General features: G+C 62.9%; 1 protein-coding gene across 2 annotated transcripts; it reads right to left on the bottom strand.

Annotated features, from left to right (window-relative positions):
* Window positions 1-1,391: 1,391 nt before the first annotated feature.
* PIAS4 (protein inhibitor of activated STAT 4) lies at window positions 1,392-25,958 on the bottom strand. Of its 2 annotated transcripts, none has more exons than XM_058537546.1 (11): window positions 25,872-25,958; window positions 20,558-20,984; window positions 9,795-9,879; window positions 8,962-9,003; window positions 8,562-8,652; window positions 8,309-8,437; window positions 8,078-8,183; window positions 5,701-5,774; window positions 5,434-5,594; window positions 2,748-2,878; window positions 1,392-2,277 (listed from the first exon to the last, which is right to left on the bottom strand). In XM_058537546.1, the coding sequence occupies exons 1-11, from the start codon at window positions 25,896-25,898 to the stop codon at window positions 2,015-2,017; spliced, it is 1,536 nt and encodes a 511-aa protein (XP_058393529.1). In that variant the 5' UTR covers window positions 25,899-25,958; the 3' UTR covers window positions 1,392-2,014. The 2 variants fall into 2 exon arrangements, with proteins under 2 accessions (XP_058393529.1, XP_058393530.1); XM_058537547.1 differs by lacking the exon at window positions 25,872-25,958 and adding an exon at window positions 23,040-23,538.
* Window positions 25,959-27,012: the final 1,054 nt, after the last annotated feature.

Raw genomic sequence — 27,012 nt, 5'->3', positions numbered from 1 at the left:
ATTCCACGGTTTACCTTTTGCGGAACCGCCAGACTGTTTCCAAGCGGCTCCCATTTCCACCAGCCGTCCGTGAGGGTTCCGGTTCCTCCCGACCTCACCAGCACTTGCTCTTGGTTCTACCATCCCGGTGGGGTGAGGTACCATCTCGGGGTTGTGACTTTCGTGTCCCTGGTGACTAATGATGAGCATCTTTCTGGGAGCTTATTGGCCATTTGTGTGTCTTTGCCACCCGGGGGGCAGGGACAACCCTGGGATTTGGGCAGTCTGAATTCCTGGCCCAGCCCAGCAGAGACACGGGACCCGGCAGTTCCAAGTGACCTCCTCCTCGTCTGACCCAACGCTGTGTCTTTCGAATCCTGAATGTCATGTTGCGAAAGGGAAGGAGAAGCGGGCACGGGACAGAGCTGTGGTCCTCTGCTCCCCTCACCCCAGCGACGCCCCGACGCACAGAGAAGCGGACGCCTCGGTGGCTTCACCTGGATCTTTTTTATTTGCGTTTTTTAAAAACAATTAAATTAGAATACAAATATTAGAAAACAGCGGCCCCCAGCTGCCAGTGCAGGTGGGGGGGCCGAACTGCACAACCGAGTTTATACAGTAAAACTGAATTTGCCCTCGACCAGATTGCTGTCCCTTTCTTCTTTAGACCTGAAATGATATTGCTTCCTGACTAGGAGAGTTCTGTTGATACAAAGGGGAATTATTTGGGGGCTAGGGGTGTGGGGGAGGGAGGTCAAAAGCAAAAACAGAACAGTGGGCAGAGGTGGTCTGGAGACCAAGCGTGGTCCCCAGGGAGAGGGGGCAAGGATGCTGGGCAGGGGGCCGGGTACCCGGCTGAGGGTCCCTGGAGGCATCTGGGGCAGCTGTGGGAGCCCCGGGGTCACTGGACCCCCAAGGTGGGCTGGGTGCCTGGGAGCCGAAGGGCAGCCACCCACCCGGGGCCTGTTGGAAGACGAGAGAGGGTCCTGGGGAAGGGGTGCCGGGCAGGCCTCATACCCGTCGGAAAACCCAAGAGCAAGAAGAGGGGCAACGGCCCACCCCAAATGGAGAGGCCGGGGCAGGAGTCCCTGCTGCCCCTCGGGACGTGGCCACCCTCCCTGCCCCGCTGAGTGAGGGGCCGGCGGTGTCTGTGGACATCTGCGCTGTTCCGTAGGGAAGTTAACCTGAATTGGAGTTACCGAGGTAGCTGGCTAGAAAACTGAGACCCCCCCACGCCACACGGTGCCGCACTCTGGGGCCCCCGCCTCCCGCAGGGGTTCCTGGCCACACGCCGGGTCTTCAAAATACCAAGTTATTGCACTTTCAAAAAATACAACACATCTGTGGCTAAACCCTCCCAGCCCCACCCCCCGCGCCCCCCCACCGCCCGCCCGCGCCCCCCGCCGCCCCCCTCCCCGCCCCAACCCACTCCATGGCTTCTTGGCTAAAACGCTTGCTGCTTGGCGGCACGCTCCAGGGTCCCTGGGCTTGCGAGAGGACACGTTCGCAGAGAGAAAAAGAGGAAAGGAACAGCCGAATGTCAAAGTCGAGGTTGCCGCCGGGGAGAGGGGCACACAGCCAGCTGGCTTCCCAACGGCCCCCACCGCCCGGCCCGGGTCCCTCTGCACCAGCTGGAATGATCATCGGAAGGCAGGGCAGGGCGTCAGAGGGCGCGGCTTCCTGGGTCCCGCCCGCCCCTTCCCAGGGTCAGCTCCGTCCTCGGGGCTCCAACTCTGGCTGGGGAAGCAGCTGTGTGGGTGGCTTGCTTTGTTTGTAAGAGTTTGACTTTTTTTTTGTTTGTTGCATTTTTTTTTTGTACTTTTTTTTTTGTCATTTTACGTTTTTTTAATCCTCCGATAGGAGAGTCCAGAGGTACAGGTGCCAGGAGCCAGGGAAAGTTTGGGTGGAAAAACAAAATGAACAATAAAAAGAAAAAAATATATATATCACTCCTCCCACTGTACCCCGAGGCCCGCCTGCACCCCTCTGCATGGTGAGCACCAGGAAAGTCGAGTGTCCGACTGGTGGCGTGCGGTCAGCAGGCCGATACCAGGCCCTTCTGGAAGGGGCAGCGGCGCTTGGGCCGGGGGCCCTCCTCATCCTCATCCTCCTCGTCCTCTTCCTCCTCCTCCTCTTCCTCTGAGGATGACGAGCTGTCCAGGGTGAGGTCCACCACGTCAGCTCCCGGCTTCCCATTCTCGATGCCGCCCACCACACCGGGCCCACTGCTGACACCCCCCAGCACACTGCTGCCGTTGACACTGGGGGGGGACAGGAGCCCGTTGGCATCTGAGGCGCCTGCAGGTGACAGGGACAGACGCTCAGGATGGCTGCTCACAGAGGGGGAAACTGAGGCCGGCGAGGGCTGGGGAGCCCTGGGACCTCTCGTCCCCTTCATCATGTGGCAGGCCCAAGGAAAGGTCTAGCTGGACCTGATGCCACCGGGTCCCCAGCACCCTGTACAGGACCCGGCACACAGCAGGTGCTCAACAACCGTGTGCCATCTCTACACAGCATGACACAAACACTCAGAAATCGCCAGCCCAAGAAAAGCATTCAGGGAAAGCCCCGCTGGCCGGGGCACAGGGCTCTGGGGGGACTCACCGAGCACTAGGACAGGGCACGGGGGGCCGCGTGGGACTCACCGAGCACGAGGAGGGGACACGGGGGGCCAGGCGGGACTCAGCGAACACGAGGACAGGGCACGGGGAGACAGGCGGGACTCACCGAGCACAAGGAGGGAACACGGGGGGCCAGGCAGGACTCACCGAGCACGAGGACGGGACACTGGGGGCTGCAGCTGTGCTCCCTCTCGGCGCGGATCGGGCACCACGAGCCATCCACCAGGAACTCGATCTCGTCGGCGTCCTTGCACTCACTCAGGATCTTGGAGAGGAGCCTGAGGGATGAGCGGGGCTGATTCCTGGGCCTCGGGCTCCCTGCTCCCCTCCCGGCCCCCCTGGGCTCAGGTGGACGCTCACTAAGGCACCTTCTCCTCTGCCATAGTGGCTTCAGGAAGCACCTGCCAGGGCCTGTGATCTCTTGTCACTCGGGCCTGCATAGGCTGGGCTCCCAGAGGGGTCTGCCAGACTGCTCGAGGGCCTGCAGTAACGCACTTGTCAGGAGGTGACAGCTGGGCGCAGGCAGAGAGAGCAGGTGGCTGTCCCTCGAACTGCTCGAGAGCAGGGGCCTGGGGGCGCCACAGGACGGGCCAGCCCACCAGTGCCCTAATCTAGTGGCCCCTAGCTCCCGCCTTGATTCTGTGCTGCCCCCAGCCCTACAGATGAAGAAACTGCGGCTCAGAGAGCTGGGGCACGTGGTCCATGTGAGGTGCAGTAGAGCAAAGCAGGGCCTCGTCACTCCCACTGACAACAGCGTCCCCAGGAGAACGCCCACGGGGAGCCAGGCCCTGGGCACATTCCACGGAGGTACTGCTGGCCCAGCCCATTTTAGAGAGAGAGAAACTAAGGCTCAAGGAGGGGGATGAGCTCCCTGAGGCCACAAGGCCTGGCGGCAGCAGGCCTACAATCCAATCCTACCCCCTGCCACTTCCTGGCCACAGGGCCTCGGTCTCCCGACCTGCAGAATGAGGGGAGCACTGTGCCCACAGGATCTGAAGAGCAGCCAGGTGTCCAGGCCTGGGGCGGGGAACACACTGGCTGTAGCAGCAACAGGCCCACTTTGTTCCCCAGCATCTGTTCACTGTCAAAGCTGCACCTGTCCCCAGATGACTTCAAGCACTTCAGTCATGGTCATGCAGGAGGGAGGCCCCCATCCTGCCCTAGACACCCTCTGGGTCCCACCCCCACCCTGAGACCTTCCCTCCATCGTCACGCTCGCAGACCCACCACCCCAGGGTCACCCTGGTGTGAACACAGCTCTGCCTACATTGCACTTCTCCCCCTGGAAAACTCCTACTCACTCTCCAAAGCCCAATGCTACAGCTCCTCTTCCTCCTCTAGGCAGAGCCCGAGCAACAGGAGCATCTGTGTCTGGCTTGGTTCCCCCCACCCCCATGCCTGTTACGAGTTCCCTGAAGCAAAGTCTGGGACAGGCCTTTTGAGGACCCCTTGATCACCAGCTCAGGGCTGGGGACAACAAGGTGGCAGAGCCTCCAGGAATAAATGAATCAAGGACCCCCTCCTCCAGGAAGCCTCCCTGGCTACGTCCAGGCCCTGAGGGCTACTAGGACAGTGGTCTGTGTGGGGCACGGCCACGCTCTCCAGCCCCGTCTGCACCTGGAGCTGTCAGAGCTGCTGCCACCCGAGCCTGAGGGACCCGCTCTGGGCCCAGTGGGAGGGGGGCAGGCGGGCACCAGGCCGCACAGCTGCCAGGCCGGGAACAGAGTCACCATTCAGGCCCAGCCCTCGTGCCCGGCCCCAGGGGCCTCCTCCCTCCACCCCGAGGCTGGACTGTGTGGGGCCAGTGGCTCGGCCTCTCTGGGGAGAGAACTGGGCTCAGAGCTGGCCAGACCTGGGTTCCAGTCCTGGCCTGGCCACCTGTGAGCTGGGGGGCCCTGGGCTGGTGTTGGCCCCTCTGGGCCTCAGTTTCCTCATCTGTAAGGTGGGGACAATTCAGGCCCACATCCCAGGATGGTCGGAACAGAGGACTTGGGAAGACCCTAAGCTTGGTGACTGGACAGAGACGAGTGCCTGCACTCGGGGACAAATTCACGCCAGCCCCTGGAGGTCGGGGCCAGTCCCGTCCCCAGGGCGCACTCCCCGTGCCGCACGTTGCAGCCTCCACAGGCTGGGGGTCCAGAGTGTGGCCGCCCGCAGGCCCGCTCCGCCTGGGCCGCCTCCCCCGCCCAGCTCTAGGGACAGGACGTGGGTGTGGTGGGTGCCTGGCAGGAGCCAGTCAGTCAAGTGTTGGGCTTGGTTTCTGGAAACCTGAGACCCAAGCAAAGTTCCCCTTTTGGAAAAAGAGCCTTTCCCCCTTGTCTCCCTGTGTCAGGCCAAGGGGCCCCCAGGAAGGGGACAAGCGGGATGTGACCAGCATTTGGGGAAACGTGTGTCCTTTCCACCTTTCTACGTGGAGGGCCTGACTAAGGCCGTGCTGAACGCCCTTCGGGAAGCAGCTCCCTGAACCGTGCAGCAGCCTTGAGGCTGGGGCTCTCGGGTCCCCATTTTATGTGGGGAAAAAACAGATGCCGAGAGCACACGGTCACATGGGGAGCCCCAGGGACCTGCTGGGTCTAGAGCCCCTTCTGAGCCCTAAGCCACAGTGCCACCGCCTGCCCAGCAAAGGCCCTGACAAGTCCCACGAGGATGACCCTGCCTCTCTCTGGATCCAGGGGCTGCCAAAGGGCACTGCTGGCAGTGTGGGGGCCCCACGAAGGCAGGAGCCTCAGAGGCCTCCGACGCGGCCCGGCTCCGCTCCTCCGCCCACGGAGGCCCCAGAGGCGAGGGCCAAGCCCCGCAGGCAGGGAGGCCCCTGTGCGCCGCGGCAACTCACCCATCGATGATGAGCTGGTCGTAGGGGGCGGGCTTGTCGCACACTGGGCACATCCAGGTGGGCTTCTTCTCGTTCATCTGGAGGTAGAAGACGGCGTCGAAGCACTGCAGGTGGGCGCAGGTCTCCGCCCGGCAGGGCACCGAGAGCCGCATCTTCACCAGCTGCGGGGGGCGGGGGGCAGCAGGTGTGAGCAGCGGACGGCCCGGCACCGCCCACCCAGGCTATCCCCACGTGACGGGCAGGGGAGGGGACCCCGCCCCGACTCACTGGGCAGATGAGGGAGACCCGCACGCCGGTGGTGGCGATCTCGCTGTCGGGGTCCAGGCGCAGTTTCTCTTTGACTGCAGAGAAGGCAGCTGCGTCAGCGGAAGGAACGGAGGCGCTCGCGGGGCTGGGGCCACGGGGCAGGCTTTCTCCAGCAGCGAGCGCCCTCAACGTCCCGTCACAGAGGGGACACGGTCACCCTGCGAGCGCCCTGCATCCACTCCCAGGACAACCGGACGCGGGTTGTGCTCCGGGGCCCAGGGCTGCGAGGAGCGGCTGTGCAAAGGCCCTGGGCAGCGGCCGGTTCTTTCTGACGATCACCTGGCCGCACGGAGGCAGCGGGCCAGCCGCCCCGCTGGGGCTCTTTATGACCCACAGGACTTTTCTGGAAAGATCCAGGCAGCAGGGCCACCGCTGTGATGGTCACTTCTCATGAGAACCATCCCCGAGGACGGCGGAAGTGAGGCAGGGCCACGGCCTCTGGCACCACACTGAGGGCTGGGAGGTGCCGACGCCCCACCAGGAGCGCCCCCCACGGGCCCTGGGGGGCAGGAGAGGACCCACGGGCACGCTCCCTTGACGACCAGTAGGAAGACGGCGGGCGCCCACCCAAAGCCACGCAACACGGAAAAACGCTCACGCCAGCACGCGAGGCCCCCTCCGGACTGTGAACTAGCACTGGAGAAAAGACTGGAAGGAAACACGCCCAACGCAGCCCTGTGCTGGGCCTGCAGGGGGCGCCTAGTCTCCCTCCTCCTCTTTCCTGCGTGTCCTGCCTTCACTGGCCCACAAACCTCGAGGGTGCAGGCAGTTAAGCTCCATCCCCAGACAGCTTGGGATGCAGGAGCCTGGGCCCTGCAGAGCAGAGGCCATCCTGCACAGGGATGGGGACCGCCCTTCCCTCCTTGACATGACTCCTGCACCCCCTCCTCCAGGAAGCCCCCTCTCCCGTCCGGCATGGAGTGGAGGGTGACTAGGCTGGGGGTGACCGCACTGGCTTGTCCCCCTCTGCACACGACCACTCCCAAGGTCATGGCAATCATTCACCCCTCAGTATGAATTTCCACCCCGTGGCTCCCGTCTCTGGCCGACAACGGCTAACAGTAGACCCAGAGGCCTCAGCCTGTCCAGACGACCATGGCAGCTAAGACTGGACACAGTGAGCGTCGGGTTTTAAGGCAAGACCACGTTCCCCCTCTACCTAATAGAGAGAACGCATGTGCAGCAGGAAGGGTTCAAGCGAGACCAGGAACAGGACTTCCCGACGGTGACTCGAGACAAACCCAACAGCAAGACACCCAGCCAGGGGCTGGCTGAAGAAAGGACGCTGGGGGCCTCTTCAGGGGGAAACCTGACCCTCTGCCCGCACAGGGCCCCAGGGCAGCAGGGCTCAGGCCAGTGACTGAGGAGTTAAGGCAGGCCTCGGTGTGCCCCCCCACCCCGTGGGCTGCTGGGGCCGGGATGAGCCTGCCCAGCCCCCGCCAACCCCTGCCCCTGGCCAATAGGCACTCTGGTCAAGTCGGCCACTGTCCCCGCAGGGAGATGGGCAGGTGGGGGGTGAAGAAAGGGCCCTGTGAGGGAAAGGGGAGGCAGCAGGGTGGGGCACAGAGGCCGAGGCCCAGGGGTCACAGCCCTGACTCTGTCATTGTGCCTCAGTGTCTCCCCTGACCAGTCAGATGGAGACATCGCCCGGCCGCACTGCCCAGGGCCACTGTGAGAAGCCACCCCGCGAGGACCTCGGGGTGACCAGAGAGGGCCAGCGACTTGCCCCAGGCCACACAGCCGCCCTGCAGGGACGCAGGAGGAACAGGGCCAGCCCACCAGCCAGTCTCAGTGTTGGGGTTTTTAATGCTCTCTGCATCACACTCCCCTTTTTTAGGTTAAAAAGTACAAAAAAGCAAACAAGGCACGGTCTCACCATTTCTGGTCAGACCTGCACCATCGCCCGTGAATGCGTCCTCTGCTCCCGTTCTCCGGGCCCCCGGCCCCCTGCCCACCCCCCGCCCTGCAGGCCAGCCAGGTCTGCCCAGGATATCCCTCACCTGGGTGGGGTCCCCCTCTCCACGAGCCCTCCAAGGCCCCCGGCTGCCGCCCGGACCCCGGCACACCTCACCCCTGGCTCTCTGCAGCCGCTGGCTGGGGTCTGTGAGCGTACCTCGCCTGTCCCCGCCTCGGGGCCATGGCACTGCCGGCTCTACTGCCCCCCCACCCAGAGACCTCCCCGAGCGTCCTGACCTCCGGGTGACGGACGGTCCCCAGCCGGACCCCGACAGACAAGCTCCTGTGAGGGCCGGGCCTGCGTCCCACGCCCAGCCAGGGGAGCAGGGACATCACCGGGGCCGCGCCCGCCCCAGGAGCCCCGGAGAAGGCCCGCGCTCACCCAGCGCCTTGCACAGCTCCGGGTGCTTGACCCCGATGGTCTTCAACCTCTGCAGCAGCTCCGAGGAGGTCAGCTGCCGCACCAGGTACAAGGCCACCGAGTAGCTCTGCGGGAGGAGAGGGGCGTCAGGCCAGAGGGGGTGGGGGAGCCGGCAGAAGGGAGGGGGGGCAGCGGGGGGGCCGGCAGAGGGGCGGGGGGGGCGGGGGAGGGGCGCCCAGCCCCCGCACTCACCTTGCCGTAGTTGCCCCAGGTGACGGTGATGCGGTTGGTGGCCGAGGACAGGTACATGAGGTGCGTGAGGTTGATGGGGCGGCACGGCCGCTTGGGCTCCACGCCGGGCTTGTTGGAGGGGTAGTAGCCCTGGGGGCGGACACGCCGCTCAGGCCTCAGGCCGCTGCCAGGCCCCCGCCCCTCGTCCCGCAGTCTCCGCCCCGCCCCGCGGCAGAGCCGGGCCCCCGGGGACCCGCTCGGGGACCGCGCTCACCGGGACGGAGCAGTAGCTGTGGTTGACCTTCACGGCGATGTTGGGCGGGTACTGGTCCTCCTGGGGGCCGCTGGTGTCCGAGTAGCAGATTCTGCAAGGATGACGGGACCGTGGGGCTGCAGGGACCAGGGGCAGGGGCAGGAGGACAGACCGGGAGGGCGGTCCGGCCTGACGGGCAGATCTCAGCGCTGGGCTGGGCGTGGGGTCTCGGGGCGCCCAGGGAGAAGGACAGAGGGCAGGGAGACGGGAGGAGCAGACTGCACCTCTGGCCGGGGAGCCCGAGGGGGCTGTCAGCAGGGAGGGGGGCCTGGCTGCAACGCATGGGGGCGCGCCGCGGCAGGGCGGCAGCCACCCCGGGTCGGGGAGGTGGAGCCCGGGGTCCGGGCACAGCCGGGCTTACCTGAGGACGACCTGCACGGCCTTGATCCCGGGCTGCAGCTCCCTGTGCGCCGGGGGGACCAGAGGGGAAGGGAGCGTCAGGGAGGCAGCAGTGCCCCTTCAGCCGGGCGACCGCAGGCCCCTCCCGGGCCAGCCAGCCGGGCCAACCCGCTGCCTCCCCTGGCAACCGAAGGCTGACGGGTGCCACCTAGAACGTTCTCTCCTGCCACTGACTCCCTGGTGACTTGGACAAATGACCTCCCCTCCCTGGACAAGGGGGCAGCTGGCAGGAACATTAAGTGGGCTGGCGGGTGAGGGCCTGGCATGTGCCGAGTGCCCGACACGCGGCTGCTGTGGCGGTGACGCCTGTTCAGCTGGAGACAGAAGGGCCTCAGGGAGCAGAGCCGAAGACCCGGGACTAGCCTCCGTCCCTCATCTTTTACAGCCCCGTGTCCTCACCTGGGGCGATCCTGCCCCCAAGGGACATCAGGCGATGTCTGGGGACATCTGTGATTGTCACACTGGGGGTACTCCTTTCGTCGAGTGGGTGGGGCCAGGAATGCTGCTCAACCCCCCACAGCACCCAGGGCAGCCCCCCGGCGAGTGACCCTGCCTGACGTCGCAGTGCCGACGGGGGGACCCTGTTCAAGGGGACAGCCGGCCACCTCTGGGACTGCAGGTCCGAGGCGTGAGAGCACGCTGACTGGGCACACTGCCCCGCATGGAGGGCAGGCGCTGAGCCCAGGGCAGGCACGGGATTCCCTTCCCGCCACCGCCGTATGGGCTCTGCACGGGCCTGGCTGAGGGCTCCCTGGGCCGGCCCTCGGCACCCCGCAGAGGGCAGGCCCAGCGCACCTGGAGTTCCGGATCAGCTCCACCTGTCTGGGCGTCAGCGCGAAGATGCACGGGCTCTCTTGGAGCTTCTCGTTATTCTGCGGAACTGAAGACACGCTGGGGTCAGGGTCACGTCTGGTCCCCCAGGAGGGCACCCACCATGGTCACGGCTACGGGCCTGGCCCTCTTCAGGCCGGGAAGCAGGACACGGGAGGCTGAGTCCCGCCTGGGCGGCCAGACACGTGGGATTCGTGGTTGGGGGGGAACCCTGGCCCTTCTTGGGGCCGCTCACCACAGCCTACAGTTCAGCGAATACTCATGACCCCCCAGACCCCCACTGAAAGCCACTCGGCCCTCCAGGGTTCGGGCATCTATTCCTGAAGACTGAGAACTGCTCGGCGGGGGAGAAGGGCTGGGCGGGCTGGATGCGGCACGGACAGGCTGGGTGCAGCCAGGCCGGATGCTTCACCTGGGCTGGCCCGCTTTCTCCAGGTCTGTAAGAGCCAGCAACAGCTCTGTCCCCACGCCGCACGGCTGTCCTGGGCACCTGGTGAGCACGTGCCTGTCGTGCAGTGCTCGGCACAGCCGGAGGCCACAGGCACAAGCTGGAGAGAAGTCTTGCCTTGGGCGCTCACGACCCGGCAAGCAGACAAGGCAAACCTCCACGTGCACCAAACAAGAGCCACAGGGCGGGCCGGCTCACGGCGCACACAGAGCCTCGCTCACCACCACAAAGCAGCCACTGGGCGCAGAAGTCGGGGGAAAGTCAGCTAGGGGATGGAGACCTAGACGGTGCAGAGCCGGTTCCTCGTTCTCAATTACAACTGCACTGAGAGCCACAGCCCTGGGGAGGAGTTGCTCTGAACTGCAGGAGAAAATACAACACACCAAAACTGGGGGGAGGCAGCTAAAGCAGTCACGAGAGGGGAAGTCGTAGCTTTAAATGCTTCTACCAAAAAAGAAAGACAAAGGTTCAAAATCAATGACTTATTGGGGCCAGCCCGGCGGCACAGTGGTTAAGTTTGCACACTCCACTTCGATGGCCCAGGGTTCACCAGTTCGGATCCTGGGTGCAGAAATACTCACCGCTCATCAAGCCATGCTGAGGCGGCATCCCACAGAGAGCAACTAGAAGGATGTACGATTATGACATACAACTATCTACTGGGGCTTTGGAGAGAAAAAAGGAGGAGGACTGGTAACAGATGTTAGCTCAGGGCCAATCTTCCTCAAAAATAATTAATTCATTCATTTAAAAAAATAACATAAAATAAAATAAAATCAATGACTTATGCTTCCTCCATGAGAAGCTGGAAAGAGAGCAAATTAAAGTCAAAGTCATTAGAAGGAAGGAAATTCAAGACACAAATGGAAGCCTACGAAAGAGAAAGCCAACAACAGAGACAACCACAAAGCCACAGCTCTCTGACAAACACCTAGCTAGAAGGCAAAGCAAAAGATCTCGAGAACACAAACTGTCAGAAGCGAAAACCAGACAACAGTACAGCCCCACAGCCCTTTGGGGTAATAGGGGAACAGACGAACAACTTCACGCCAATAAACTCAGTAACTCAGATGAAATGGACAAATCCTTCCGAGGATGCAAATTACCAAAACTAGCACCAAAAGATATAGAAAGTTTGAAAAGCTCTTTATCGGTTAAAGAAACTGAGTTTGTAATTAAAAATCTTTCCACAAAGGAAACTGCAGGTCCAGATTGGTGAATTCTATCAAACGTTTAAGGAAGAAACCATATAAACTTTACATAAACTCTTTCAGAGAATAAAGGAGAAAGGAACGCTTTTCATCTCATTTTAGGAGATCAGCATAACCCTGACACCAAAACCTGCAAAATATGCATCAAGAAAGGAGAACTGCTGGGGCCAGCCCGGTGGTGTAGTGGTTAAGTTCGCACACTCCGCTTTGTTGGCCCGGGGCACAGGTCTGGATCCCGGGCGTGGACCTACACACCGATCATCGATCATTGAGCCATGCCGTGGTGGCGTCCCACATACAAAATAGAGGCAGATGGGCACGGATGTTAGCTCAGGGCCAATCTTCCTCACCACAAAAAAAAAAAAAAAGAAGAAGAAGGAAAGAAAGAAAAAAAAACTGCAGATGAATATTCCTCATGAACACAGATGTAAAAGTCCTTAACAAAATATTAGGAAATATCCAGGGCCCCTGGGATTTGCCCCGGGGAGGCAAGATTGGTTTAAAACCTCGACACATCCACTCAAACGGCTAAAATGAAAAGGTCGACAACTCCAAGCGCTGGCGAGGATGTGGAGCGATCGGCGTTCTCTGCCATAGGATATAAAATGGCACAACCACTTCGGAAAGCTGTCGGGCCGTTCCTAATAAAGTAAAACATACACCTACCCTATAACCCAGCAATCCCACTCTTAGTTATTTGCCCCCAAAATAAAAGGAACTATGTCTACAAAAAGACTTGTACAAGAAGGTTCAAGGCAAATTTATTCCTAACAGCCTTGCACTGGAAACAAGCTGAGTGACCGGCGATGGAAGATAGATCAACAAGCTGTAGCATACTCATGCAGTAAAATAAAACTTGTGGGGCCGGCCCGGCAGCATAGCGGTTAAGTTCACGTGCTCCACTTCAGCGTCCCGGGGTTCGCAGGTTCAGATCCTGGGTGCGGACCTACGCACTGTTCATCAAGCCACGCTGTGGCGGCGTCCCACATACAAAGTAAAGGCAGATGGGCACAGAGGTTAGCTCAGGGCCAACCTTCCTCACCAGGAAAATAAAAAAAATAAATAAATAAAACTCGCAATCCACACAACAACGTGGACAAATCTAAACACCATCACGCAGAGCCACAGAAGGCAGAGGAAAAGAAGCACGTCTGCACTGCATTACGTCACCTTCTGGAACAGGCCATGCTGACCTACGGTGCCCAGAAACCGAACAGGGGCAGCTCTGGAGGGGACTGAGGACTGCCTGGAAGGGGCGTGCGGGAACATCACGGTGATGGAAATGTTCTGTGTTCCATGGTGTTCGGGTGACCGGGGTACGTCCACTTGTTAAAAATCAAACTACACACTAAAATATCTGTGGCTCACATTGCATGTAAATTACACCTCAATTTTAAAAAAATTTAAAACTACATTGAGAAGCCATCTGATTGGAAGATTGGAGGAGATTGAAACGCTTGATAAAAATTGATGAGGCTGTGGCCGGTAGGAGTGAGAAACTCTAGGGAGGGCACCTTAGCACAATCTATCAAAACCACAAACACACAACCACAGAGACAGCCACCCCTACAGTCTAGGAACCACGACTGCAGACACGTTCACACACATAGGATGACGGAGGCCCACGGCCATTAATCACAGCAGCAAATGATGCCCATCAACATGGTCTGGTTAAGATACGCTCCGGGTCACTGTACGAGGAATACTACGCAACCATGAAAACAGACGATAAAGAATCCAGAAGCCCTTTGTGCCCTGATGAGGAGTCATTTCTAACACGCTTTTGTTAAGTGGAAACAGCAGGGGCAGAGCGGTGTGTATGTCACGAGCACGAGCGGGGGTCTGTGCAAACGCACGTCTGCTTATCTATGCAAGAGACGTCTCTGGGGGAGGGGGCGGGAGACATGGCCATAGCCACAGCCTCGGAGGGGTTGGGAGAGGTAAGGAGTGTGCTTTATCTGCACTGCAAACTCTTCAGAACAGCGGTGGGCAGACTGCTCCCATAAAGGGCCCGACCGTAAACATTCCCAGCTTTCGAGAGCCACACAGTTTCTGCCTCGATGTCCCCACTCTGCGTTGTACCTCGAAAGCCATCAGGGCCTGCAGGCACACAAACGGGCATGGCCGCGCACCAATAAATCTTAGTTACGAGAACAGGCAGCCAGTGGGGTTGGTCCCTGGCCCTAGCCGGCCAACCCCCCACTTTTGAACCTTCTGGACTCCAACCCACAAGAGGTAACCTATTTGCAAAACAAACAAGATTTGAATTTAAAACCAGCTTGGGCTCAGAAGCCAGACGGCCTGGGTTGGTGCCCCATCTCTGCCTGGGGCTGTGCGCCCCCACCTCCGCCTGAGCCTGGGCGCCCCGTGCACGCTACCCATTCCTTGGGTGCTGTGCTGGGCCCGTGGCTGGCGCTCAGTCAGGCGGCTGCTGTGGTCGCCACACTGCTGCCGCCAACTCCTGCTTGTTTGTTGCGGCCCAGCTGGTCCCCTCGGAGTCCCCGCTGGGGCCCTGGAGGAGGGCGGCCTAACAGGGGGCGTGGTGCATGCAGGCTACCTGCAGACACACCCAGACCTGCCCAAAGAGCCCGGGGGCAATTACTTACTGGGGGGAGGCTCAGGATAGCTGAGCTGGGCCTCGCAGGCTGGGCGGAAGGTCAAAAATACCCCCCCATCCCACAGTGTCCCCCGGGAGGCGGGGGGTGGGCAGCAGGCCGCTCGGGAGCCACCGCTGGCCAGGAGCTCTGCCAGTAGACACAGCGCGAGAAAGGCAGTGGGGCTGGTCATTGACAGACGTGACTCCGTGGTCCCCTCCCTCCTGGGAAGGGCCCGTTTCTAGGTGAGGCTCAGCTCAGCGGGGACAGGGGACACGCCTCACATTCCCAGTTCCCACTGCGCCATGGGCCCCGGTGGCTGAGGCTCAGCAGGGACAGGGCACACGCGACATGTCGGGACAGGGCTGGGCGTCGCGGGAACTAGGCCTTCGGTGTCCACCTCCAGTGGAGGCTCGCCCCTCTCAGCTGCTCAGGGCGGGGGGGGGGGGGGGGGGGCGCTCCGTCCCCACCCCAGTGGCCTTGATTCCACAGCAGCCACCCTGGCCTCCTCCTCATGCTCCCCACCTGCCAAGAATATCGCGCCTCGGGACCTTTGCACTGGCCATCCCCTCTTCCAGAACATTCCTCCCCCAACGAGCTACGCCGCCCTGGTGTCTTTTAAGCCTGCACAAATGCCAGCAGGATGAGAGCCTTCTCTGAGCGCCTTTATTTAAAACCGACACCCCACCCCCACAACTCTGGCACTCCCCACCTCCTTCCCTGCTCAGTTCTCCAAAACCTTTACCTCCTAAGAACCAACACAGTTTCCCAGCCTCTTTGCTTCGTCATGGACGCCAAACCAACCAAAAAGTTCTCGTGTTGTCACCTAAGGTGCTGCAGAGCGTGGAGCCCCGGGAGCCCGCCGGGCAGAGCAGGGGCTGGGCTGAGGTGCACCCTCGGGCCTCTGAGGCCCCCGGGACTGAAGGGAGGGAACGCCCGCCCCGGGGTCCTCGGGGAGCTGAACGCCGGGAGGAGCAAGTGAGCCGAAGACGGGGCACCAGGCCCTGGGCTCGACGGAGACAGCGACAGAGGGGCCCGCACACCCCTCTCCCGGGGCTGCCGGGTGGCCTCGCGCTGCCACCAGCACGCAGAGTTAACGAGCCGCGCAGAGGCTCCCGAGACACGGCGGGACAAAGAGCGGGCAGGACACAGCCGCCTTCTCGCAGGATCGCGCGCGCACAGGAACCAAGGCGGCAGGAACAGGCCGGAACCGCCGACAGGGCTCGTGGTAGAGCGACAGCCGGCTTTCTCCGCTATCGACCCGTGTTTTCTACGGTAAACACATACTTTTACAAAAGCTTAAATGAACAGAAGAGAAAAGGAGATTTCCAGAAGCTGACGGCACGGCACTGGTCCCCCTCCCACTGGCCCACGGAGAAGGACGGAGGCCCCTCGCCCAGGCCGACGCGTGACAAGGTCTGAGGGCCGGTACACGGTGCACGGTGGTGCCGGGCGATGCTCTGCAGGCGCCCCGGGCCGCGTGTGGGGGCCTCGCGCCCAGCAGGGAGCAGACAGGTACCACAAGCCCCGGGGCGGGGGCTCTGGGTTCAAACGCCAGCTCCTCCCTGCACGGGGGTGAGGAACCTACGTGCCCGCACCCGTCTGATGCCCTCACGACTTCCTACCCGTGGAGCTCCGCGATGTTAGTGTGCGGTCCCCACTGCAGCCCCCAGACTGCTTTTCAGCTCCAAGCCTTTGCTCACACAGGTGCCCCCCCAACCCCCGCCCCACTCCATCCCGTGGCTGCAGCAGAGAACATGCCAGGCCCAGGCCCGGGTGTTAAAGAAAGCACACAAATTAATAAACAGAGTTGGGAGCAAGGCCGTAAAGGACCAGAGATGGGTGAGGGGAGGCGAGGAGGAGAGGGAGATAAGCTGCAGATGAGACAAACGGGGAGGGAAGGGCCACGTGGGCGTCTGGGGAAGACTGTGACAGAAGGAACAGCCCGTGCAAAGGCCCTGGAGCAGGCCTAGGTCTGACGTGTTGGAGCAACAGCAAGGAGGCCCGTGTGGCTGGAACAGAGGGAGTGAGGGGGAGAGAGGCAGGAGGGAGGGCAGGGAGGGGACGGGGCAGAAAAGTCAGGAGGTCAGAGGAGCATTTTGAGCAGAGCAGGGATGGGACCAGCCTGCCATTGTAAAAGCTTCCCCTGGCTGCTGAAGTAGCGAACTGCTGAGTGGGAAATAAACCGAGGAGGAGGCTGGGCAGGTGAAAACCGGGCCTGGGAGTCACAGGAGATGGTGGTGAGCCAGCAGGCCTGGCCCGGGCCCTCCCTGCCCACCTGTGGGGGCCCCTCGCAGGTCGTGTGGTGCTCCCCATGCCTGGGGCCTCCTGCAGAGCTGCCCAGTGGGTCAGGCCACTGACCATGGAGCTGAGAGACGGGGCACAGGATGCCCCGCGACCACTGGGGCTCCCACGGCACGAGACGGGCCTGAAGACCCCCCTGAGGAGCCTGCTGGGTACCGCGCCTGGCTGTGGGAAGCGCGCAGGCCATGCTGCCTCTCTGAGCCCCTGGGACGCTCAGAGAGGACCCTAGAACACAGACCCGTAAAAGCTCCCAGGACCTTCATGGACTCCGAAACCCTTGGGGCAGTCCAGTCGGTCCCCACTCTTCCCCAGGGCCTCTTTCTGGCCTCTGCCGCCCCTGTCCGGGCTGCTCTCCCTCCATCCTTCTGCGCCACACCACGCTCCGGCCACAATGGCCTCCATTCACGAGCCCTCTCCCACTCGGGCCTCTAGCTGGAACACGCTGCCCTGCTCCCTCCTCTCTGTCCGACTTACTGCTATTCAGCCCTCGGGTCTGGAAGAAGTGCCGCCTCCTCCAGGAAGCCTTCCTGACCGCCACCTCCCTACAAACGAGCAGTAAGGGGCTCCCGGTCCCGACAGGCCCCCAAGGACCCTGCACTCCCCAGTCAGACCTTCCTCATTCAGAACTGTTTAACCTTCTCTAGTGTAACTTCCTGGCAAAAGGCACCAGGCCACACCACTACCTTGCTTGTCCCTTGGGCAATACCAGCCAAAGGGCTCAGAGGTGGATGAGAGACGTGTGCCCTGTGCCGTGGTGCCCACTCTAGGGGCACGTGCAGAGCTGGGGGTATCTGAGCTGTCATGACCTGGGGTGCTCAGCCCCCGCACGGCAGCGGGGACGCTCCGAGTGTCCACACCGCGAGGCTGGCTGCAGGATGCCGGGGCTCCAGAGCAGCACGGGGCCAGCTCAGCGCGCTTCCTTCCTTCCGCCTCAAGTCTCACGATGGCCCTTCCTCTCCCCACGCGCCCTGTCGGGGCAGTCGGGGCCTCCTCAGTTGGATCCTCACCGCTGACACCCTGAGTGGCCTGGCTGGGGGACCCTCAGTGAGCCCCAAACTGCGGGGCGTGAGCCGAGACCGTGCTCCGGCCCTCGAGTTCTGCGACGCTCGGGAAGCAAGTGCCGGCCCCTCTCCGGGCTGGGGAGGGGAGGACAGCCGGGCTCCTCGGCGAGCAGGAGGCCTGGGGTCCAGAAGCATCGTGTGGTTCAGAACGGGCGCCTCCTCACAGGAGTGCAGGGCACCGATGGGAGCGGAGTAGGAAGATGGCTGAGCACGCGGCCTGGAGCCCCTTCAGAGGATGCTGTGTGACCCTGGGCCAGTCTCCTGACCCTTCTGGGCGCCAGCCCCCGCCCCCCACGGGAGTGGCTCATCTGTCTCCTGAGGTCCTCCCGCTCCGTCCGTGGCTCTATTCTTCCCTCCCCTCCCCCAGCCCGCACATTCCCCTCCACGTGATTTATGTCTCCTGTCCGCCTGGCGCGCTCTCCATCCCGGAGCCGGCTCTTCCGGGGAAACAGACCAGAGTGTGGGCCTCGTTTTGGTCAGCGGGTCACGGCCGGGGCCGAGGGGGAAGGGGAGGCTGGCTGAGCCAGAGCCTCCTGAAGGGGCTCTGGGGCACCGCCAGCACCACAGGGCTCACTGTGGTCGGCACCCAGGGCGAGGGGCGGCGGGCAGGACCGCTGGTCCTGGAACAGACGGGACCAGACTGCTTCAGGGCCAGGGTCTGTGCTCGATGAGGCCTCTCCCTAGGAACCCAGGCAGCCCCGGGGGGCCCCAAAGAAGGGGTACACCCTGATAGGGAGGGGGACAGGGTGGGAGCAAAGGCAGGGCGGGGTCGGCCTCTTTGTTCTGAGCCGCCAGCAGAGTAATTCCTGGTGTAGACAGGGGAGCCGACTCTCCCGGAGATCAGGTGACCGGGGTCCCCGGGGGCTCAGGGCAAAGTGATGCATTGTGGGGTGGGAGCGACTGCACACTCGCTCGCTGTGCAGGAAGGAAGCTCATGGTCCAGGCAGGGGAGGGGAGGCCGGCGGCCCCGAGTTCAAAGTCACCTCCAGCCCTGTCCCCCGCCCAGCGCCAAGCCTACGTCGCTGCCTCCCAGTGAAAACCCGGCCTCCCCGTTATGAAGATGATTCTCCAATCCCTGGGAATCTAGAACAGCTCGACCTTCGAAATCCGCCAGCTAGCCAGGCCAGCCCCCAAAGCCTGCTGGAGCACCCCTGGCGGGGGGTTCTGGCGTCTAGAGAGAGGCTGGGGAAGTAGACGCAGAGAAGGCGGCCGGCAGGAACCCAGGAAGGGCCCTGGGGCTCTGCTGTTGCCACGTCAGCCCCTCGGCAGGTGCCGCTGGGCCAGCCTGCTCCCTACCTGGGGGCGGCGAGCATCACCTCCTCGTGCCAGACAGAGGGCAGTGGAGGGCGAGGCCTCAGGCCCCAGCAACTCCTCCCTCTGCCTCCTGCAGCCTCACCTGGAACCACAGCCCCTGCGGTCCCACCTCGCAAAGCCGGAGGCCGCAGAGAGGACAGAGGAGGGAGAGGCAGCACACCCCCTCTCCACATCCAGGGCAGGACAGAGGGGCCGCTGGCGTGGGGCTGAGCTGGAGTCTGCGTGCAGAGGGCCCGGCCCAGCAAGGCAGGCGCTGGGTCAGCAGGGCGGGAGGGAGCGGGCCACGCAGCCCGGGGCACGGCGGGTAGGGGCACGGCGGGTGGGGGCACGGAGGGCCGTGACCTCTGCCACGGCACGCGGGGACCAACCATGACCAGGGTCCATGTCGGCCGTGCTCAGGAAAGATGTGGGGGGTCGAACGCGAGGTGTGGACGACGGGCTGCAGGGGGGCAGGACCCACGGCGCCTGCACAGGCTGGGGGCCCCCCGAGGTCCCCATCAAGAGTGCTAGGAGGGGCACCCCACAAGGACAGGGGCTTCGCCTGCTCCTTGCCATGTCCCCAGGGCGGGCACCCCCCAGGAGGCGCTCAGATGTATACTGTGTGAATAAGTGAGTGAGTGAACGCAACAACGAATGAACAGGGACAGAGAGGGAAGAGACGGGGAGAAGAGAGAGTGGGAGGGCTCTCCAGGGACACTCCGGGACCTGGCAACACCCAAGGGTCAACGAGAGGCCCACCATGCCACGTGCTGTCTGAGCCCCAGAGGCCCAGGACCCCGCCCTTAGCTGGGGCCCACTCCCACCCCAGCCCTCTCACCAAGGCTGCGGGGAGGGGCCAGGGTCTGCCTACACAACCGTGCTACGCAGGCCTGGCGCACAGGAGGCGCTCAGTCAACGCGGGGAGCACCCTCGGAGCCCTGGCCTCACCTCCTAAGCCCTGACGGCGGCCCAGCTCTCGGGAGCACGCCCAGCCATGCCCTGACTGGCCGGCCGTGCTGACCGGCCTGGAGCCGCTGACCAGGTTACTCCTGCCGGCTGCCTGCTAGGAAACACGCCTCTGTGTGGAGGAGAGAAGCTCACCTCCAGCTCCCAGCCCCTCTGCTGCAGGGAGTAAGGGCACGGAAGCCAGCCTCCCAGGTGGCCGCAGTGACCCCGCCTCCTGGTGGTCCGGCTGGTGAGGGCCCTGCCCTCCGTGTACCAGAGCGGGTCTGCATGCCCAGTGGAATGCGGTGGAAGCAAAAGTATGACTTCCAAGCTTGCGTTATGAAAAGGACGACGGCTTCTAGCAGGGCTGTGCAAGCGCACGCGTGCACACGCTCACCTTCTCTCTTTCCCCCGCCCCCGCCCTCGGGTCCCTGGTTCTGGGGGAAGCGAGCCAGCACGCCACGCTGTGAGGACACGCACGCAGTCTACAGAGGCCCACGTGGTGGGAACTGGGGTCTCCAGCCCACAGCCAGCAAGAAACCCAGGCCTGCCAGCAACCACGTGCGTAAGCAACCCCCAGCCCCAGTCCAGCCTTCTGATGAGGCAGCCCTCGGCTGACAGCTTGACTGTAACCTCACGGGGACCCCACGCCAGAACCACCCAGCTGGGCCGCTCCTGGGTTCTGACTCTCGGAAACTGAGCACTAACACGTGTCAGTTGTTCTAAGTGGCTGGAATCAGGGGAATTTGTTACTCGGCACCAGGTCACTAACAGAAAGACCCAAAGGTGGCCCCCGTGCTTCCCAGAGGGACAAGCCCCCCACCACCGGGAGAACTCGAAGGCAGGTCTCCCTGGGGGAGGTGGGACTCACCCAGCTCGGTGGGCTTCAGCAACTCATCCAGCATGTTAAAGAAGGGCAGCTTCACCAGGCGCACTTCTGGCTTGAGGGTCTTGGCGGGCAAGCGTCCGAGTCCGTTCAAGTACTTCCCGTAGAGCACGGGGTAGTCAATGTTGGGGCCCGTGAGGGGAGTCCTGGGCACCGTGCCCGCCCGCTCGTAGGTCGGGTGCATGGCCAGGGGGTCCAGGGGCCGGTGGGGCTGGGGCACGGGCTCTGCGCTCTTCTTGGCGTAGCGTGTCTCGTAGAGCTCCTTGATCTTCTTGAAGAGCTCGGGGCTGCAGTCAAACTGGACCAGCTGGAGGGCCCGGGTGACAAGTTCGTGTTTAAGTCCACTCTTACTTCGGCCGACAAAACCCAGGAGCATCTGCAGGTCGGAGACTCGGAAACTCATCACCATGTTCTGGAAAGAGCAACCACAGACATGCACGCTCAGGGGAGGCGTGGGCTGCCAAGGGGGCTCGGGGCCTCCCTGGAGCCTCTGGGCCCCAACCAGGGGACCTCGAAGTGGGACCCCGTCAGCTGCCGCCCGGCCCTGCCCCGGCCCCCTTCGTTCTGGCCGTGGGGCGGGAGCCCAGGAGGAGGTGGCTTCGGCACCGGTGCCACCTGCCCAGGCTTGGTCCCACCTCCACGCCTTTGCTTTGGCCCCCTCCCAGCTCAGCTGTGCTCCCCTCCTCCTCCTCAAACCTTCCTCAGCATTGCCAATGCAGCACAAGCTCTTCTGACTGGCCCCCACACACCGCTGCCTTCTATTTTAGGTTCTCTTTGCCCATCTTCCGCCTGAAAGCATCCCCAGGGCAGGAACTGGGGTAAACAGCCTCAGCCACTCCCTAGCTGAGAACACTGCTGGCCTCTCTGACCCTCGGGCTCTTCGTCAGGGAGGACAACAGGCTCCATCTCACCAGGATGCAGGAAGGACCAGATGAGGTACCATGTTTCCCTTTGGTCTAGAGGATGGTAGCCACAACTCACTGGATACCAATCACCTTTCGGGAACCGAGCTGGACATGCGCTGATGTACTTAACACTGAGCCCTAAGACACCCCTGCCACGCCGGTGTGAGCGCCCCATCACAGCCAAGATTCACCCAGGCCGCCTCGGAAGCCAGGGGCGGCTCCTCTCTACTACACTGCCCCCGGCATGGACACAGAGCCGAGCACAGTCATTGGAATGTCCCCTGATCACTCTAGCACGCTTTCTCCGCCTCGGCACTACTGATGCTGGCCCTGGGGCGCCGTCCTGGGCGCTGTGGGGGGCTGGGGAGCATCCCAGGCCCCCACCCCCTCGACGCCAGGAGCACCCCCAGTGTGACAACCACAAATGTCCCCCAGACATCAAGTGTCCCTGGGGGCAGGATCAGCCCTGATCAAGAACCCCGCGTCTGAGGCAAAGGCTGGCAGAATCCGGCAGCCGTGGGTGCTTTTAATTGAGCTGTGGCAAAGTGACGAATGCGGTCTGGCACTTAATACCCAGCAGAGTCCCCCCAACTAAATGAAACCAAACACAGGAGCTCAGCTGATCCAGTGTTTTCTTGGGGCCGGCTGGCGGTGGCCTGCCCTCCATGGGACTCTGGGACACCAAGGCAAGCGAGGGTTCCCCGATATGCTACCCAGGCAAAGTGTCTTCCAGGGATGGGCCAGCAGGAGCTCGGGGCCACCCACGCTGAGCCCTGAGGCTGGCCTGGGATGAATGAAACGTGGTGGGAAAAACACCCTTCCGGGGGGCCGGGAAAAAAGCAGCGCAAGTGACAAGAGTGGCCGTGGAAAGCTGGCGGGCCCAGGGCAGGACACCACCCCAAGAAACCAATAAATTGCTTCAACTCAACTGGAGAAGGTCTGACAGTCGGAGGGGGGTGGGAACCCTGCCAGGTGTTTACGTAGCGGCCTCACTGCCAGAAGGTTCTGGTGTTTCCCGTTTCCTGGCTGTTTAAGGGTGAGGCGGGGAGTCTGAGGGCGGCCCTGGGGCTCAGGAGCGATGGGTTCCCAGACGAAGCCGGGCCCCCTTCCCTTTGGGCACCTCACCTGTGGGCACAGAGGGGGCTCCCTAAGACTCCTTCTACTGTGGGCCCCTGCTGGGGGGGCCGTCCAGATTCAGAGTGACAAAACCTTGAGGGGGAGCCTGGCCCGGCCGCAGGCTCTCCCTCCTCCTCCCGCAAGACAGAAGTGAGTGTCCACCGCGTGCCCAGCCCCACGAGGACCCGGGCCCAAGATGCAGGACAGAAGGCTGACGCTCCGAGAGGGAAGCGGCTGGCCCGGGGTCTCCCCGCGTGTCAGTGGCGGGGCTGGCGCCTGGACCCGGGGCCATCGGGCTCTTCAGGGCATTTCCTTCCACTGTCTGGGGGCCTGGGGGACCCTCACCCCCGGCACACCCCCCGCCCGAGGACCTAAGTGGTCTGCTGACTCTCAGAGTCCAGGGCGCTTTGAAAACAGGCTTCACCTCCCTCGGCCTGACTTCCTACCTGGAGCGGAGAAAAAAGGCGTGCAGACGAGATGTTTCTTCTGGAAGAGGCCCAAGGCCTCGGAGGGCAGAGGCACTGTCCTGTGAGCGGACCGCCCGCCAGGGAGCCGAAAGCAGGTGGGCCCGGCCCTTCTGAGTCTGACCCCAATCTTCTGACATGAGCCCGCCCCTTGGAGCCCCTGACCCGCCGAGGCCTGGCCCCTTCCCCCAGGCTGGACACCTGGAGAGCCGCCTGAGCATCCCGGGGCACACCCCTCAAGCTGCCATATGTTCACGACTCGGATTTCTCGGCAGCTGCCACCAGCGAGGAGCCTGCCCTTGACACTGGGGGGGTGGCGGCGCGAGGGGGACACCAACATTCAGGAAGAAGCCCCGAGCGCTCCGCAGATCACTTCCTGCCGTGGCTTCACCCTGACCGGCCTGCCACTCAGATCTGTGTTTATAAACAGCGCCAGCCCCAACGGCTTCCCGAGTCTCAGCTCCGGGCCTGTCTGGAGCCGCGTGGAGACACCTCTGCCTCGATACGGCAGCCACGCCTCGCTTCCCCTCTCCCCCGCCCCACCACGGGCTCCTCAGAGCGTCTGGGGAAAGTTAAGGCCCCTCTCCCCAGGAAATCAGAGATCTGTGCAAAATGCTACCCACTAGCTCGGGGAGTCCACAGACCACCCCTTCCCTCTCAACCCCCCTCGGGGGCCTCGGGTGAAGAGTCTCAGGTTTCGAGTTTATCGACAAGTTATCAACAACTCCCCTCACACCTGCCCGTTTTGCACCCCAAAAATAAAATCTCCAGCTCTTAACATGAGAGGTTGGGAAAGCCCCTAAAAGAGGGAGACATGTCAATTACATGTGGAGGGAAGGCCCTCCACAGTGAGGGCGAGGCTGATGGATAAGGCTCTTTAGCACCAGAGAAAATTGTGTTGTAGTCCCCAAGATCCCCCCCGAACAGAGGCTTGAAAAAAGCGTCAACTTGATTTAATTGGGGTGGGGAGCCCCAGCCACCAGAGGGTCAAGTAGAGTTCATCAGATCATGTTTCAAGGCACTGGATGGTAAAAAAAGAGTGCAGACCCTACCCTATGGCTGGGGTGGGGGCGGGGCCCAGAGTCACAGGCCACAGCCCCATAAGGGGATTAAATTTCAGGGCTCCAGGGGACTCCGGGCCCTCGGGCTGCCACCTTGGGCTTACAGAGTTCAGACCTCCACACCTCCACGGCAAGTCTCAATTTCTCAAAACCCTGGAGAGGGGCAGAAGGGTGTGTGGGGTAGGTATTGGAGGGGCGGGCGCTGTGGGGTCAAGGGAGGGTAACACCTATAATCCCAGAAGCTCGAGAGCTGCATCTCAGACCCCAGCAGGAGAGAGGAGAGATGTAAAGAAAGGGAAGAGTGAGAAAAAGAAAGCGATGACAGGTCAGGATCTCGGGGAGGGGAGACCAGAAGGGGGAGAAGGGGGGTGCCTCGGTCCTGCGAAGGTCCAGCCCCCCACCTCCCTGGGGTCAGCGGCCTTGAGTAAACTTCTCAGGGAGTTAGGGAAGAACGCTAGTCTAGTCCAGGGCCAGGGTTCTGGAGCCTCCCCTCGGGGGAGGCACCTGGGAGAAGGCACATCTCCGGGACAAGGATGCTCCCAGCTCAGTCCCAGGAGGTTTAGAGGGGCCACAAGCTAGGAGAGGGGACGTGGAACCTGCACCCCAAGTATGGGAGAAGTATGGGGAGAGAAACACCAGAACCGACCTGAAAAAAAAGAGACCTCCCCTGGAACCAGCTGGGGACCGTCCAAGAATCAACACAAGAGAACAGCAGAAAGGCGGGGTGGGGGGGCGGCTCAGAAGCCAGAGATGGGGGCATAAGGGGCTCGAAAGCAGGGTCTGGGGGCTGCCTGGGGAGAGAATCTGATCTGAGAACACACTCGCCATAGAGTAGGGTACAGAAGCATCCAGTCTGGGGTCTGATCCCGCTGTGCGGGGCTCAGAGCCCCCAGGAACAGAGTCCCAAGCCTTGTAGATGCTGTCCCGAGGGGAAAGAGGGAAGAGGAACGCAGAGCCCAGGACCCAAGACCGAGAGGAGAGAGTTAGAAAGGCTTCTGCCCGAGAACAGCGGTCAGGGGTCGACCCCAGGGAGGTGGGCAGGCTCCGTGAACACCGCGCCCACTCCCGGGGTGAGAGGGAGGGTGTCAGGAGGGGGGCGGGGCTCTGAGACCCACGCGGAAGCTGCTCAGGGGCTCCAGACCCCAACTTGGATCCAGACCCCGAGAGGACACACCGTGTTGGGGGGCGGTTCAGGACCCTGGCTCATCACCCCGGACGGGGAAGCGGGGGCAGGAGGGTCAGGGGACCCTTCTGAGCAGGGAGTCGCCAACCCCAGCCCGGCCTGCTGGGCGGGGAGGCTGAGCCCCACATGCCGCCCTCCGTGCCCCGGGGGGCGGGGAGGCCAGGACACTCCCCCCGGAGGAAGAGCGGGGACCCCGGCTCGGGGCGAGCAGCGCGGCCCGTCACGCTGGCCGCGGGGACTGTGCCTCCAAGTGGGAGGCGCGGCCCTGTCCCCGGGTTTGGGGACCCCCGGACCGTAACCGCTCGGGCCGGTGGGGGGACCCCGCCCAGAGCCCGGGGGCCGACCCGGGCGCCAGGACTGGGGTGAGGTTTGGGAGGCCCCGCCCCCGGCCTCCCCGCCCCCCGCCCGCTCCGGGGCCCCGGGGCCGGGGGCGGGCGAGGGGGCCGGGCGGCGAGCCGCGGGCGGGCCGCGCCGTGGGGCCCCGGGCGGGAGGCGCAGCCCTCGGCCCGCCGCCCGGCCCCCGCCCCCCTCGCCCGCCCGCCCGGGCCGGCGCCGCCGCCGCTCACTCACTTTGGCCTCCACCAGCTCCGCCGCCATCTTGGCCACCAGCGTCCCCCGCGCCGGGAGCCCCCAGCCGTCGCGTCACGTGACCGCCCGCCACTCGCGGGCGGGGCCGCCGCCGCGGCCAATTAGCATCCGCGCGCCCTCCTCCCCCGGGCGCGCGCCGCCGCGCATTGCGCAGGCGCGCGCGGCCGCCGCCCGGGCCTCGGGCCAATCAGAGCGGCCCGACACCGCCCCCCCCTTCGCTCGAGGCGACCACGCCTACCCCCTGGCCGCGTCTGGCTTCTTAAAGGGGCACGAGCCCCGCGCAGAACAGGGCGCGTGCTGGGTCCCGTCTGGGGAGCGAGAGAGGGTGGAGGCGGCGGCCACAACCCCCGTCGCGAGGCGCCCGCCGGGTGTGTGCCCGTTCGCCCCGCGGCGTCGGGGGAGGGGACGGTTGCTCCAGCGCGGCGGCCGCCAGTGCACGCTGCGCAGCACGGTGCAGCCTTGGCGGGCCCGGCGCCCCGCGCGCTGCACATCCGGGTCCTGGCGCGGCAGATGGGGAGCGGGCGCTGCACCCCCTGGCTGGCCCCGGGCTGAGAAATGCGGGACCCCCTCCCCAGTTCCCCGGAGCTCGTGCATCCCTCACTCCTGCAGGCGACCCCTCCCCGCTAGTCCCGCCTTCCCACCCACAGTCAACCCTTGGAATCTGCACGAACCGGAACCTCCCCTGCTCAAGAGCCCTCCGTGGCTCCCCAGTGCCCGCGGGCAGCGGAGCTCAAACCTTCTCGTGTCAAAAGCGGAAAGCGAGAGAACAAAATATATATTCCAGGGCCCGTCTCCTGAGATCGTAACTCTCAGGGCAGGAATTAGGCGAAATTTAAGGGAGCGCCCCCGAGTAACTTAGTCATCGAGTATGTGAGTGCCATATTTTTAAAAATAAGAATTATTACCAAAAAAAAAAAATCCATGATGAAAATATCAAAATTTTAAGTCAAGACAGAATCCAGCTGTGGAATTGCACGCATGACCTGGTTCACCTCCCCCAAACCCTGATTCTACAGGGTTCTGTTTTATTCTTATTACAACTTCTTTACCTTCAAAATAGTTTTAAGCTTCCCAAGAAGTTGCAAAAATAGTGCAGAGTTTATCCTTCACTCGTCTCTCATAT

This window comes from Diceros bicornis, unplaced genomic scaffold, assembly GCF_020826845.1.
Source record: "Diceros bicornis minor isolate mBicDic1 unplaced genomic scaffold, mDicBic1.mat.cur scaffold_67_ctg1, whole genome shotgun sequence".
Classification (NCBI taxonomy): domain Eukaryota; kingdom Metazoa; phylum Chordata; class Mammalia; order Perissodactyla; family Rhinocerotidae; genus Diceros; species Diceros bicornis.
Note: the sequence above shows the minus strand (reverse complement) of the source record. Positions and strands in the feature narration are given on the sequence as shown.

Bases quoted from the DNA above. Each gene is read 5' to 3' on its own strand.
- PIAS4 (XM_058537546.1), bottom strand. From the start codon at position 25,898: ATGGCGGCGGAGCTGGTGGAGGCCAAA. The intron at 5,775-8,077 runs GTGAGCGCGGGC...CCTTCTCTGCAG, and splicing joins GGAGCTGTGCAAGGCGCTGG to TCAAAGAGAAACTGCGCCTG. The intron at 2,278-2,747 runs GTGAGTCCTGCC...TGTCACCTGCAG, and splicing joins GTGTCCCGTCCTCGTGCTCG to GCGCCTCAGATGCCAACGGG.